Source organism: Lingula anatina, chromosome 1, assembly GCF_051362555.1.
Source record: "Lingula anatina isolate TDL-2025a chromosome 1, LinAna3.0, whole genome shotgun sequence".
In the NCBI taxonomy this organism is placed as follows: domain Eukaryota; kingdom Metazoa; phylum Brachiopoda; class Lingulata; order Lingulida; family Lingulidae; genus Lingula; species Lingula anatina.
Window position 1 is genome coordinate 22,513,452 of NC_141767.1, and position 14,717 is coordinate 22,528,168.

Here is a 14,717-nt window from a genome sequence, read left to right on the forward strand (position 1 = left end):
TTTATCTCCAAAACTGGCAGAGATAGGTCCATAGTTACTATTGAACTTGAATAGGAAGTCACATACTGGCAATCTAAATGTGACCTTTAAATTGACCTTTGACCTACTTTACACCATGAACTGAATTTTGCAAATTTTGCTTTCCTTTTATCTCCAAAACTGGCAGAGATAGGTCCGTAGTTACTATTGAACTTGAATAGGAAGTCATATACTGGCAATCTATATGTGACCTTAAAATTGACCTTTGACCTACTTTTCACCATAAACTGAACTTTGCAAATTTTTCTTCCCTTTTATCTCCAAAACTGGCAGAGATAGGTCCGTAGTTACTATTGAAGTTGAATAGGAAGTCATATACTGGCAATCTAAATGTGACCTTAAAATTGACCTTTGACCTACTTTATACCATGAACTGAATTTTGCAAATTTTGCTTTCCTTTTATCTCCAAAACTGGCTGAGATAGGTCCGTAGTTACTATTGAAGTTGAATAGGAAGTCATATACTGGCAATCTAAATGTGACCTTAAAATTGACCTTTGACCTACTTTTCACCATAAACTGAACTTTGCAAATTTTGCTTCCCTTTTATCTCCAAAACTGGCAGAGATAGGTCCATAGTTACTATTGAACTTGAATAGGAAGTCATATACTGGCAATCTAAATGTGACCTTGAAATTGACCTTTGACCTACTTTTCACCATGAACTGAACTTTGCAAACTTTTCTTCCCTTTTATCTCCAAAACTGGCTGAGATAGGTCCATAGTTACTATTGAACTTGAAAAGGAAGTCATATACTGGCAATCTAAATGTGACCTTAAAATTGACCTTTGACCTACTTTACACCATGAACTGAATTTTGCAAATTTTGCTTCCCTTTTATCTCCAAAACTGGCAGAGATAGGTCCATAGTTGCTATTGAACTTGAATAGGAAGTCATATACTGGCAATCTAAATGTGACCTTGAAATTGACCTTTGACCTACTTTTCACCATGAACTGAACTTTGCAAACTTTTCTTCCCTTTTATCTCCAAAACTGGCTGAGATAGGTCCATAGTTACTATTGAACTTGAAAAGGAAGTCATATACTGGCAATCTAAATGTGACCTTAAAATTGACCTTTGACCTACTTTACACCATGAACTGAATTTTGCAAATTTTGCTTTCCTTTTATCTCCAAAACTGGCTGAGATAGGTCCGTAGTTACTATTGAACTTGAATAGGAAGTCATATACTGGCATTATAAATGTGACATTAAAATTGACCTTTGACCTACTTTTCACCATAAACTGAACTTTGCAAATTTTGCTTCCCTTTTATCTCCAAAACTGGCAGAGATAGGTCCATAGGTACTATTGAACTTGAATAGAAAGTCCTATACTGGCAATCTAAATGTGACCTTGAAATTGACCTTTGACCTACTTTTCACCATGAACTGAATTTTGCAAATTTTGCTTCCCTTTTATCTCCAAAACTGGCTGAGATAGGTCCATAGTTACTATTGAAGTTGAATAGGAAGTCCTATACTGGCAATCTAAGTGTGACCTTGAAATTGACCTTTGACCTACTTTTTATCATGAACTGAACTCTGCTAATTTCTTTCTCTTTTAACTTCAAACTTGACAGAGATAGGTCCATAGTTACTCTTGAACTTGAATAGGAAGTCATATACTGGCAATTTACTGTGACCTTGAAATTGACCCTTGACCTACCTTACGAAGAACTTAAATTTGATTGTACCATATATATTTTTTGCAATAGTTTAAAAATTCTTGTTGATTGTATTTTTACAGCTTGTCAAGCACAAAACTGGCGGCTGTGTCCCTTATTTTGTGTATGTGGGGGTCTATACGAATGCATTTGCTCCAGCTGGTGGTACAATATTTGGAGGTGGTATCGCCTCTCTGATCCTCTAGTTTCCATCTACACTACTGTTTACTTCCTTGAAATAATTGTAAAACTCGTCTAGGTTTTTTATTTCCAGTCTTTGTTCAGATTTTTTGTTTAATATTTTCCAATATTCCTTTGGACTTGCATACCTGAGTTTCCTTATTTTGTTCATAATGGTTATTCTACGCTTTTTTATTCTATTATCTAGTGTGGTCTTGTAGCACTTTTCTGCTTTTCTAAGTTCACTTTTGAAAATATTTGACCCGTACTTATTGTATAACCTTTTTGCTCTTCTATATTGTTTTTTAGTTTCTAAACATTTTTTGTCAAACCATACATTATTTTTCCTTTTCTTAAGAATTTCATTTTTGTTACTAATTCTATACTTGTATGTCCCTAGCGTTAATTTAGCTGAGTTAAGCAAAATTTCAGCAATTTTTTCTGTGATAAAGTCTATTTTCTCCTTACAGACATCATTTATGTTAAGATTATCAATGTATTGCAAAATTTTGTCACTTTCTTGTTTATCAATATTATCACAAAATAGGGTTGATCTGGTGTTGTCCCATGCTTTGATTTTTTCAATAAAAAGGTCTGTTGTTTTCTTAACTTTATCTGTTTGTTGAATGTAAAGTTTGGCAAATCAATATTGTCTTGTTCACCAGTTTTTGATTCTGTAAAACATATTATATCATATTTTTCAATTAGTTCTCTAAAGTCTGGGTATTGCAATCTCCTGCTTAGCCCACATACATTTAAATAAAAAAGTTTAAGATCCTCTGTTATGTCATAGTCTAGATTAGTACTGTTACTAGTGCTGTTACCTTCTCTTGGGGGTCATTAGGATATAACATATTTATTCTCAGATTATCAAGTTCATATAGGGTATTGGTGCCTTCATGGTTGTCCTATGTTCCATGTACCGATCCCGGTGTGGAGCGTGGGGTTTCCTGGGTTCGTTTCGCCGGTTGTTCAGAGTCGGGCACAAATAGCACGTTGTTGCTATACAGTTTATCATAAACCATTACCGCTTTCTTTTGTTGTCTCTTTGCTGACTTATAAAAGGGATAGAGCATCTTTCTTTTCTCGTTAATTTCACGGGGGTATTGTTCATTTATCCCATATTTATTGTTTTCTATACCTTTGAGTGTCACCGCTCTTCTCTTAATGTTGTCTCTTACTTTAGAGTTGGCAAATTTAGCTATAATTGGTCGTGGTTTACCTGGTGTCTTTTTCCCCATTCTGTGTACTCTATGGAAAGCTGGCATGTGTTCCACCTTCATTTTATTTTCCAGAAAATCGACCAGTATGGTTTCTGTGTCTTCCTCGTCTGTTTCATCAATCCCCGTGAAAATAAGGTTATCGCGCATGCTTCGGGCCTGTAGGTCTACTTGTTTTTCCTTCAGTGTTACGATTTCGTTTTTCAAGTGTGTATAAGGTTATCTTGTACTGCGTCGATAACTTTCGTAGTTTTTGCCTCGTCCCTTTCAAGCATTTTCATATTTTTCTGCATCTCTTTCAGTTCAATTCGGTTGGTTTCTGATATTGTGTTCAAAGCACTGAGTCCATCTTCAATTTCCCCGACCTTATCTTTCATACCTTTCATCTCGTTTTTCATGGTCTCCATCGCATTCTCCATGTAAATCAGCCGGCGGTCTTTTACGTCTAGCTTTTCCAGTCGTGCATTTACCTCGTCAACCTTTCTAGTAAGATTTCCAATCAATCCATACAAGTCTCCTGGTTGGGGCACTGGTGAAACATATCCCGGGAATTGTCCCTGTGGAGAAAACTGCAAAAACCCTTGTGGCTGCGGTGCTTGGCTCATTGTTGAGCTCACACGTGGTATTGGCGTCGAGTGATTCTTTGTCACCTGTATCTTGTTGACGCTTTCTCCACTGATATTCTTTTCTTTGTTTTTCCTTTTGTTGTTTTTCTTTACCATGGTATGCGGGCGTAACTATAATTTTCATCATACCTCATGCTACTAAGCTGTCTGTGTAGAGTCCTTTCAATAAAGAAGAAAATGTAGAGGACCTCGTTCATGAGCCTCGATCTCCCACGACCGGAACCCCACCTCACAACAGCGACTCAAGATTGTTGCCCGTCTTTCACACTTTTACACAAACTCATGAAGGGTTAATAAAAGGATTCGCGTCGCGCTATCTATCTCTTTCCTTCGAACAAACAAAGGGCTGACCCGAAGTAAGCTTTCAAAACTAATTTCTCTTTGACTGTACAGGGGTATATTGTAATTACTCCACTTGGTCACCTCCATTGTCTTGTAAAAGTGACAAACACCCCATTTCCATAGATTAGATCGACCTACTTTAGATCGACCTAACTCCCTGGGGGTTCACGCTAAATAGCTGTCAGCCGGGCGGACACGAAAGTTAATTACCCCCTTACAGCTTGTAGTAGGCGGGACGGACATTTAAGTCGGATTATCTGAAAGTAATCTAGTGAGACTCCCCGCAGGGATAGATCGATCTAAAATCTATGGGAATAGAGCCAAAGAATGTGTTTTCACACTCGAGTTTACATAACTCCTTTGCCCTGTGTCTTTATCAAGGTTGTAATCAGTTTGAAGAGGGTGTCTTGCCTCACTTTAAAAGGGAGTTGTTCTTCATACTGGCTGTTGCCTAACTTATGCTAACCTACTTTGTACAAATATGGTTTTAATAAATCGCCAAAATTATGACACTAGTGAACATTGTGTATCAAACGTTTTGATACGATTAAATAAATGTGCAAGAAGGATTACGGAATGAGTTACTACTGTATTTACCTCTGGCGCAAACTTCGCCCTGCTACATAAATAAACAAATGTTGCAGATCGTAACAAAAAAAAAAAATATATTGTTGTCTTTGTAGTGTTTTTATGACATATGATTTACATATGTCTTTAACGAATCACCCGACGTTTACTATGCCCCCCCCCACGCGCCCCCCCAAAATGCTCTTTTGAATTCGAAATGGATTGTTTTTAAGGTAAAGAGGTCCAATACCCCTTTCATTACTCAGTCATTGTACAGCATGTTGTAATCAATATTTAAAAAAGTTAATTTTTGTTACTCCACTTTTCAGTGTTTATTGTGGTGCTTTCATCGGGGACACCGCCTGTTGAGGTTACAATTACGTCGCTAGCCTATCTCCATAGGTTACTGGAATATATTTAAAGTGATAATAACTCTTCGTTTCGGCCAAAAAATGAATTTTCCTGGAGTAAACAACAATTTTCCCATACTTACCAATGGTTAATGAATCCATTTTTACATTCAAAGTTAGTCCCTGGTTTTTTTCTAAAAAGTTTGGTTTTTTGTTAAAATCTCTTAAGAGATTTTAGCAGAGTATAGCCATCAATGGAGGTCACATGGTCTAAAGACAAGCTCAGATATCAGAATAATAGCTATAACTGCCGTTTTTGTGGTAAAACAGAATATATTATATTTCTGTGAGTTATTCACAATGTTTTTATTATGAAATATAGATCTCATATGAAGAGTTATTATCCCTTTAAGTGCACGTAAAGTATTGTAAAGTCTCTATTGTCACACATCATAGATACTGAATTTTGTCTTGAATGAAAAAATACCCTCAAATTATCGTTTTGTGCTTAAACCTTTCATAACTTGGACCGAGGTTTGATATACAGTGTACTGTAGCTACTATGACATTCCTTGGGACTGCTGGGGGAGGGGGGGGGGGGGGGGCATTTATTTGATAAACGAGGAGTCTACCTGTAAAAGCAGCAGCAGTGGTTTAAATGATCGCTATCTCGGTTCCTTTTTCTTTGACAGCATCATAGAAAATGTTGAGGGAGAGAGTCACACATACCCCCCGACGTTGTTTTGTCTTCAGCATTTCCTCCTTCTTGCTTACTGCAATAAAGGGTACCGGAGAAGATCAGCATTGGTCAAAATTGTGCCGGAAGTGTGACGTCAAATGGTGTTAGAAGCGAAGCTGAGTGGTCATTTTAACCTGGAGGTGAACGGGAGAGAAGACGTGTAGTCGGAGGAAAAAGAAGTTTTCTAAACAACCTGGTAAGATCACTCTCTTTTTTTCGCATTTTGGGCAGAGAATACTTGTAGAAATAATAGATGCATGATATGAAAACGTGACACGGAACTTGAAGGTGCAAAATCACCTTTGTCTTGGCATTTGTCACTGATTAGCGCCTTCCCCCGGTGTAAAAGGTGTATTAGTGTGATCATATGTGTGGAATTTCATGTCAGATGGACATATAAAGATCTAAAAATTCGTCAAAATACTGAAAAAAGATACAGCTTTGCACAGCAGTCGGAGATCGGTACGATTCAGTTGTTAGTTACGAACTACTTCCTGGTTTTCATAAGGTCCTTCAAGACCTCTAAAACATCGTTATAATTGCAGCCCATACCATAAAACACCCTAAAATACTTAGATATGGACATATCAGATTATATTAATGCCAAATTTTCACATGACAACGATTTATCGACTCCCGGGAATTATTTTCCTTTTACGCTCTTTGTCGCGCTGGCGGTCAATGCAGCATTTATTACAAAACATGTTGACCGCAAATTAAGCACAATTTTGCACCTTCAAGTTCTGTGTCACGTTTTCATATCATGCATCTATTATTTCTACAAGTATTAACAAGATCTAGCGAAACGTTTTATCGCCATGCGTTCAAGTCTGATAAATCAGGAGATTTTTATTCTAAATCGGGGAATCAGGAGATATATCCCTAGATGGGGAGATTTTCGAGGCCGGTAGTGTTGTAAGGTCTGAGGACTTTAGTCTGTAAAATGTGAAGGCTAGCATAGATAATCATACAATGAATGGTATCATACGTGCCTTAGATCTTCAGTGTGTGCAATAACGAGTGACTCAAAAACGGCAAAATGTAAGCAAGGCGGGGTGTGTTTGCTTATGGGGGGGGGGGGGGGCAGTTAGTGGTATTTGTTTGTGTAGTTGGCTAAAATAAAATAGTCCAGAATAGTGTACGTACACGTTTACGAAGTTGAACATGGAAAAGTTTTCAACTGATAATAAAAAACATCAGGCTAAAAACGAAATAGAATGTTTAGAAATTTAAACTGTTACTCTGGTGGCTTTGCATCATGGCTATGAATCTGACATGGAGTTTAGTCCGAAATATTAGTGAATTTAGAATTAATAGCTAAAATGTTAATTGACATCTGTCCTAATTTGTCAGATAACATAAAATCAAGGGGAGGATAAGCTTACTTAAGGTAGGGACGACAAACAGTGACGATGTTTTTCTGAAATTAACAACTTATCTGCCTGACAGTGCACCTGTATAAGTTACGAAAAGGCCCTTTTCAACAGGCGTATTTTATTAATTACTTCATGTCACAAAGTTAATTTATGATAAGGCATTGGGTGGAGGCACTGTGCGGAAACAGACCTGCAGAATGCTGGAAAAACTACATTGCTGTGATGAACCAAGCTAACGGAGGGCTGCGATTTTATGAAGAGCGAAAGCGCAAGCTTCGTGAAGATCAACACTAAAGATCACCGTTTATTCACCGACTTATATTTCATACAAGCTCACAAGAAATTATATTCAATTTTCTGTACTGATCACACATTTATTTGTTTTTGTTCTATTGTCTTTTGGGTGATTAGCACGTGGCAGAAACATTGAATTACATCGTGTAATGAACTCATCAAACCAAACTGTTTTATCTGTCACGTGCCCTCTTTTGCCAACTTAAAAACAGCTGCTATTCTTGTTGCTTCTTAAGAAAATTAAACTTGTGGCCAATAACTCCCTATCATATACTTTTTTATGTACACACACAGATGTGTCTGTACATATTGCCATCACCTGCGTCTGTCGTCGCCGTCGCCGTGCACTTTCAGCGTTAACACCATAAGTGGAAGACAGTTTTACTTTTTGGCTTTATATTTACAGAGCTGAGGAATATTCATAAAATGCAGCTCAAGTTCGAAAATCAGCACGATCGGGCCATTATTGTAGAATTTATGCTGTTTTTTTTTCACTTTTCAGCATATATGCAACACTGTTAACACATTTCAAGGAAAACTGTGTTACTTATTATTATTTTCAACTTACAAGTATGATTTTTAGGATTGGCATGCTGTCCAATTAGAAAGCCAGCTCAATTGGGTTATCATTTATTATTGAATTTATGTAGTTTTGTGTGAAATTTTCATTTTTCTCATTCTGGCATTTTCAAAGTGTGAACTTGAACTCCCATCGGCCTGAAGCCTTATGCTTGTTACACATCTTACTTACATTGGTATTATCTGTTGAGCATAATTAAAATTTGATGTTGAATTTGCAGTTATGCATAATATACACTATTTTGTGCATTGTTATTTTCTGCTTTTTGTCTGTACATTCGACAGCTTTGCTGCCTTGTTTTTTTCAGTCGGCCCATTAGATTCTCAGACCTTGCTGGCCTGTGAGTGGAATAGTATCTGGCACAGACTGGTATCGGCAAGTCAGATAAAAAAGAATATAATTATTTATGTATTGATATTATGTCCTTTGGCAGTGAGGACAGACGTTCACTTGAATGTCATTTTCACAAATCACAGTTGGGACGTTTTCTTTTGACTTCTCCTTGGTGATTTTTCACTGGGTTGTTAAAAAAAAAAAGCCATCTATCACCGACTCAAAAAAAACTCATGATGACCATCCTCGGTCACCACCTTATAATCGCTTTCTATGATATCATTCCCTTCCAGCACATCGTCCAAATAATTACCTGTAAAAAAATTGTCAGCATACAGCGCTGCTTTGACACTACTAACACGAAATAACGCATATGAAATTAATCTCCAAGCTGAGGAGAGCGACGCAGGCGAAACCTTGAGACAGGAGGCCCCCCCGTAGCTAGCTCCGCCCACCGTAACAGACATCGGACAATAGAGAGGCTTGCGTGTAATCTCCTTCTGTTTATTATAACTCCTTGATTGTACTTTGAAAATAAAAAGTGAGTGGTGCCCAGGGATATAAGGATTTGCATTGTTCTAAAGGAACTGGACATGCATAGGTCACATTTGAAAGTCCAGAGGGTAACCTTTACATCAGTCAGAATAGATGCATTTTCAGATTTTATATTTTATGTTTAAACACTAATACATGTTTTTATTTCTAAGTAAAGGTGCTGCCAACTTTGTGAAGGAGGAACAGGAAAGTTACCATTAGATGGATATTGTTATGATTTTGTTGAAAAAATGATGCTGTAACATGTTTTATATAGTCTATTCAAAACTCTTTTTGTAACCCATTTTATGAGCTTTCTTAAAGGATTATCTGTGCTAGGGTAAGCCATTATGATGAGATGCATTTTTATGACTCATATAATTCCCTTGAATAATAAACGGACCAAGCAGGTGTTTGGTTTATTCTAATCTCTTTGATTTTGTTTTACTTAGACCCTACAGGAGGTACATGTACTTCTGAGACTCTTAAAGCAACCAGCAACAGGCCAGTCAATGTTGCATACCAGGGAGCAAGCAATCCCCCACCCACATCCAGTGCATATGTGCAATATGGCTATGGAGCAGTGCATTCAGAAAGCACAGGGAAAACATCAAATCATAATGAAGTTTATGGAGGATATCCTCCTCAGCCATTTTACCCATACCATCAACCTATGCCTGGAAAGCCAACTGGTTATACCTACATCAATGGATTGTGGTATCCGATCCCTCAGCGTAATGATGTGCAGTCACAGCAAAGCATACCACCTGCCCCACAGTATGGCCAGCATATGCCCCAAGATCGTCAGAATGCTGCCCACATGTACAGTTGCATGCAACACAGTGGCCAAGGGTTTAGTCCCTATATGATGCAACCAACAGGAAATCACCCACGCAAACAGAATAACCCACACATGGTCCAACAACAACAAAACATAGGTTTCCATAATAGCCAGCATCCCTCTCAAGAAGCACAACATTTTGGATTCCATGGTGCCAGACAGCCACAAAATCCCACAGATCCTGGTTTCATTTACAGCAGGCATTTTACAGAGCAACAGCAGAATTCTGGTTCTTCTGAAAATTGGCCATTCACTCGGAAACCACCGCATTTTGACTCCAGAGCTATGCCTGAGCAACAACTAAACAAAGATGTCCATGATAGCCAGCATCCCTCTCAAGAAGCACAACATTTTGGATTTCATGGCGTCGGACATTTTCCCAGGAAGCCACAACATCCCGTATATCCCAGTTCCATTTATACCCAGCTACAGCAGAATTCTGGTTCCTCTGAAAACAAGTCACTTACTCAGAAACCACCACATTTTGACTCAAATGATGTCAGAGCTATGTCTGAGCAACCACAGGATGTAAGAACCCAAAATGCCCCTAATGTGTCTCCACAACAAGAACATACATTGAGAACACCAGCTCAGGGCGTTTTTGCTTCTGAAAACTCTGCTGTTGAAGGTAAGGATAACACCATCTTTGTATTTGTGCATATTTAGCTCAATTAATGATGTTTGTATTTGACCTAATAGAAATCTTCATAGTAGTATGAATAAATGTAATCTTGTTTTCTGTAAGATCTTTATTGATGGAGATTGTTATCATTTTTGGTGAAAAAAGATGCTGGTCGTAACATGCTTCATAGAGGGCATTTCCAGAGATTTAGATTGATCTTACTAGATTGACCTAACTCCCTAACTCCCTAACGACCTAACTCCCTTGGGGTTCACGCTAAATTGCAGTCAGCCGACCCAGTTAATTACCCCCTTACAGCTTGTAGTAGGCGGGACGGACATTTAAGCTGGATTATCTGATAGTAATCTAGTGAGACTCCCCACGGGGATAGATTGATCTAAAATCTATGGGAATGCGCCCATATAGTCTATTCAAAACTCCCCTTTATACAACCACCACTTGTATGAGGTTTCTTTAAGCATTGATTGTGCTAGGTACGGTATTATGCTGAGGTGCATTTTTAGACTTGAATATTTTGAATGGGCCAAGCAAGCGTTTGGTTTATTCTCATCTATTTGATTTTGTTTTACTTAGAACCTACCATGCCATCTGTAGAACAGTCCAGTGAAGCCACCACAAGTCAGCAGTTAGGGGTGTTAGTTCAAGGCATTGGGACAGACATCAGTAAGGACCACTTGGAGATGTATTTTGAAAGTGAAAAGGGGAGTGGTGGTGGTCCAATAGAAGACCTAGATTACACACCTGGCACTGGCAAAGCTATCATCCATTTCAAATATGCCAGGGGTGAGTTTGACCAGAGTCTTATTTTGTGAAGCTAAGTTGTAAAATAAATTATAATGAATATATAATTGCTATGAAACCCAACTGTTCTTATTAGAACTGTGCATTGGTATTATTTGGTACAAAACTGTACACCTTTGGCTGGGGGTCTTCAAGCTTCTCTAAGGCCCCTTTCAGAATGAAAGATCCGAGTATTAACTGTTCTACAGCTCAAATATGGCAGACCGTACCTGAAAGGAAGTCCGCTTAATCCTGTAATGGTCTCTCCGCCTCTCACATGCCTCCGTATGTGTTGTCCTTGCAGGGACACAGTCATTTTAAATCTCGGCTCTATTCAAACAGAAGATATCTGAGAAAAATTAAGTGCGCATGTCCATCAGTTTTAACTCGAGGTGAACAAAACATGGCAGCTGAATGAGTTTATTCGTTGTAGTTATAGGCCTCTGACCTAAAATACATAACAAAAATACAAAACAACATAACAGAATTACATCATATATAATCAAGGTTATATGTGTACATACAGAAATAAATTATGAATATACCATACATGTACAGTACAACAGGCCATAGCCAGGGGGGGGGGGGTTCAGGGGGTTCGAAAGAACCATCCTTTTTGCTGGGAAAAGGTCCGCTCTGGGTAAAATTTGATCTATGTACTTGAGGATTTTATGGTAAAAGGTCCACTTTTTTAGAAAACGACCCCCCCCCCCCCCTCATAAATTGCTGGCTACGGGCCTGTGCAAGTATTTCATTTACCTATACGGATGGTTAACATTGTTATCTACAATATCACTTCTTAATGCAAAGGCGTTCAATAAAAATCTAGTCAGTGAGAAAATGCTGTCTTCGTTCTCATCAGACATTACAGTTGTAAACAAATATTTATTTGGAAGGCGGGTTGTCCATTCAGTTCTAAAGTATTTCAATCTGAATTCGTCGTACAAGGGACATAAAAGTAAAAAATGCATTTCGTCTTCTACCGTGTGAATGCCTAGTCTGAGACATAGAGGGCAAAACCCTTGATCTCTGTCGATTTTTGTATAATGGCCTCTTTCGATCATGAGCTCATGACTTGAGCAATGAAAATTTGAAAGGATTTTTCTTTGCTTAAAAGTTAAAGGCAATGAAAGGTATCGCTCAGGATTTAAAGTGCTTTGGAAGAGTTTATAACTGATGCATTTAGACGATACATTAATATCAGTTAATATAGTTTGTTGTGCAGTCTACTATTCTAGTTCTAAATAAACTTAAGAATGCTTCTGCATTGTCGATCTCATTCGCTATCCAGACGTATCCAAAACCATAATGAAATAATTTTTAACGCAAGTTGCCCAGGATGACCTTCCTTCAGTGTCTAAATGGCATAACATAATATGTTTACGGAGGTAATATCAGCAGAGATACGACCCAAGACCCATGAGCATACGCACTTAATTTTTCTTAGGTAGCTTCTGGTTGAATGGAGCCGAGATTTAATGACTGTGCCCCTGCAGGGATGACACGTGGAGAGGTGTGTGAGAGATGGAGAGACCATTACAGGTTTAGCAGTCTTCCTTTCATGTAGGGTCTGCCATATTTGAGCTGTGGACCAATTATTACTCAGCTCTTTCATTCTGAATGGGGCCTAAGTCATTTATTCAAATATGTCTGGAGTTTCTGAACCCACTAGCATCAGAGTGACTTGACTTTCAAATGAATATGAAGTCACTTTCTATAACTCAAATCTCTCTTGGCTCAATTTAAACAAAGCATCCAAATTATTCTGAATTTTTCCATATTTTAGTGGCTGATAGGTTAGTTAAAAGAGGAACTATGACCATGAAGGATTCAACTCTAAACATCAGCTGGCTGCCAGAACCTAATGATGCATGCACAGTCATTGTGACTGGTATCCAGCATTACACAACTGAGGATGCTATAAGATTGTACTTTGAAAATGAAAAGCGTAGTGGTGCCCAAGGGTACAAGGATTTGCAGCATTCTGAAGGAAGTGGACATGCTTTGGTCACATTTGAAAGTCCAGAGGGTGAGTTTTATATCAGTCAGAATATTATACAGCTGTATTTCTTAGATTTTATATTTTTTTGAGCTTAGAACGTAATTATATTTTTAAATTCTAAATTCAGGTGCTGCCAACTTTGTGAAGGCAGGAACAGGGAAGTCACCATTAGATGGAGCCACTTTACAGATTTCTTGGCCTACTACTGAGGATACAGCTGCCACCAATCAAATGGGAAATGGTCAAGGCACTGTCGTGGTAGTTGGAATCAAAACTACTACAAAAGAGGAGATGTTGAAGATGTATTTTGAGAGTCAGCGTCGAAGTGGAGGTGGTCCTGTAAAGCAATTAGTATACAAAGAAGGCAGTGGACAGGCAGAAATCACCTTTGAGAAAGTTGAGGGTAAATTATCTTCCAATTATAAAAAAATTCCAAAAAAGTAAATTTCTTGTATATATACTGCACTCTGCTGCACATTAGTGTGGTCTACAATAGATAACAATATGTCTGGCCTTTTTTTTTTGTCCTGATAAAGGGTACTGTAACTGTAAGGGTTTATTATCATCCACATGCCGAAAATGAGTTTTTTCCTGTATCTAATTATTCAATTTTGCATCAACCTTTGTACTGATTTAAAACAATAGAAATCCCTTGGAAATATATGAAATATTGGTTGAATTAGAACATTGACCATTGTCAAGCGCAATGACTCTTCTCTCTGATGTTTGACAGCCAAAATACTGACAAAAATAAAGTGCCAAATGGCATTTTTACTCCTATATTTACCTTTTTTATAAAAAGGCAGGTTACTTACATAGGTCATCATGATCAGATTATTTTCTCAAAGCATTTTTTTCATAATTATTTTCATATATATTTTCATAATGTTTGCCCTAAAAGTGCCAAACTGAATTTTAGTTTTGCTGATAGGTTTTGATAAAAATCAGATTATTTTCATGAATGCCTTTTTATCAATTATATTGTTTAAATGCATTTTTGTGGTTGGGAATTTGTGCATTTACAAGTTCTGTTTAGTTGATTGTTCTAATGGAAAGTGAAGAAATACTAAAGATTTGTGATGGCATTTGCATAATACATAGGAACAGAGAAATTCTTATTAAAATATGAGAACTGACATGAAAACTCATTATACTTTCTTTCAGATGCTACCAGTGTTCTGAAAAATTCCAAAAAAATGGCTCTCCAACTTGATGGTGAGAAGTTGAAAGCTGTGTCATCTTGTCCTTTACCCTTGAATCCAAAGCTTCTGCTCTTTTCAAATCTGGTTCAATACAAACCAGACCTAAAATTCACCTTGATGTTGTACTTGGAAAATATCTCTGGGATAGATGGAAAAGACATCACTCTTATGTATGGTGAAAGCCCAAGGGTCCTTTTGGTGAAATTTTCAACAGATATTGGTAAGCTTAGAGTTCTGTCTGCTGATTGATGGAATTCCCATTGATGGAAAGGTTGATAAATTTGATTTTAGGCTTAAACTGACAAGTACTTTGTTGTTCTCATACATATATTAATTTGTGAATTATTTTGAATGATTTTTTGTTGTAAACATTTTTAGTAAATCCATTACTACACCGTA

General features: G+C 37.6%; 1 protein-coding gene across 1 annotated transcript in view; it reads left to right on the forward strand.

The window, feature by feature from the left end:
- Positions 1-14,717, forward strand: part of LOC147764118 (uncharacterized) — a 66,961-nt gene that overhangs the window by 41,916 nt on the left and 10,328 nt on the right. The window contains exons 11-12 of the mRNA XM_087002133.1: positions 13,244-13,519; positions 14,281-14,538. Of these exons, the coding sequence (XP_086858259.1) occupies positions 13,244-13,519; positions 14,281-14,538 (534 nt within the window). The remainder of the gene's footprint in view (positions 1-13,243; positions 13,520-14,280; positions 14,539-14,717) is intronic.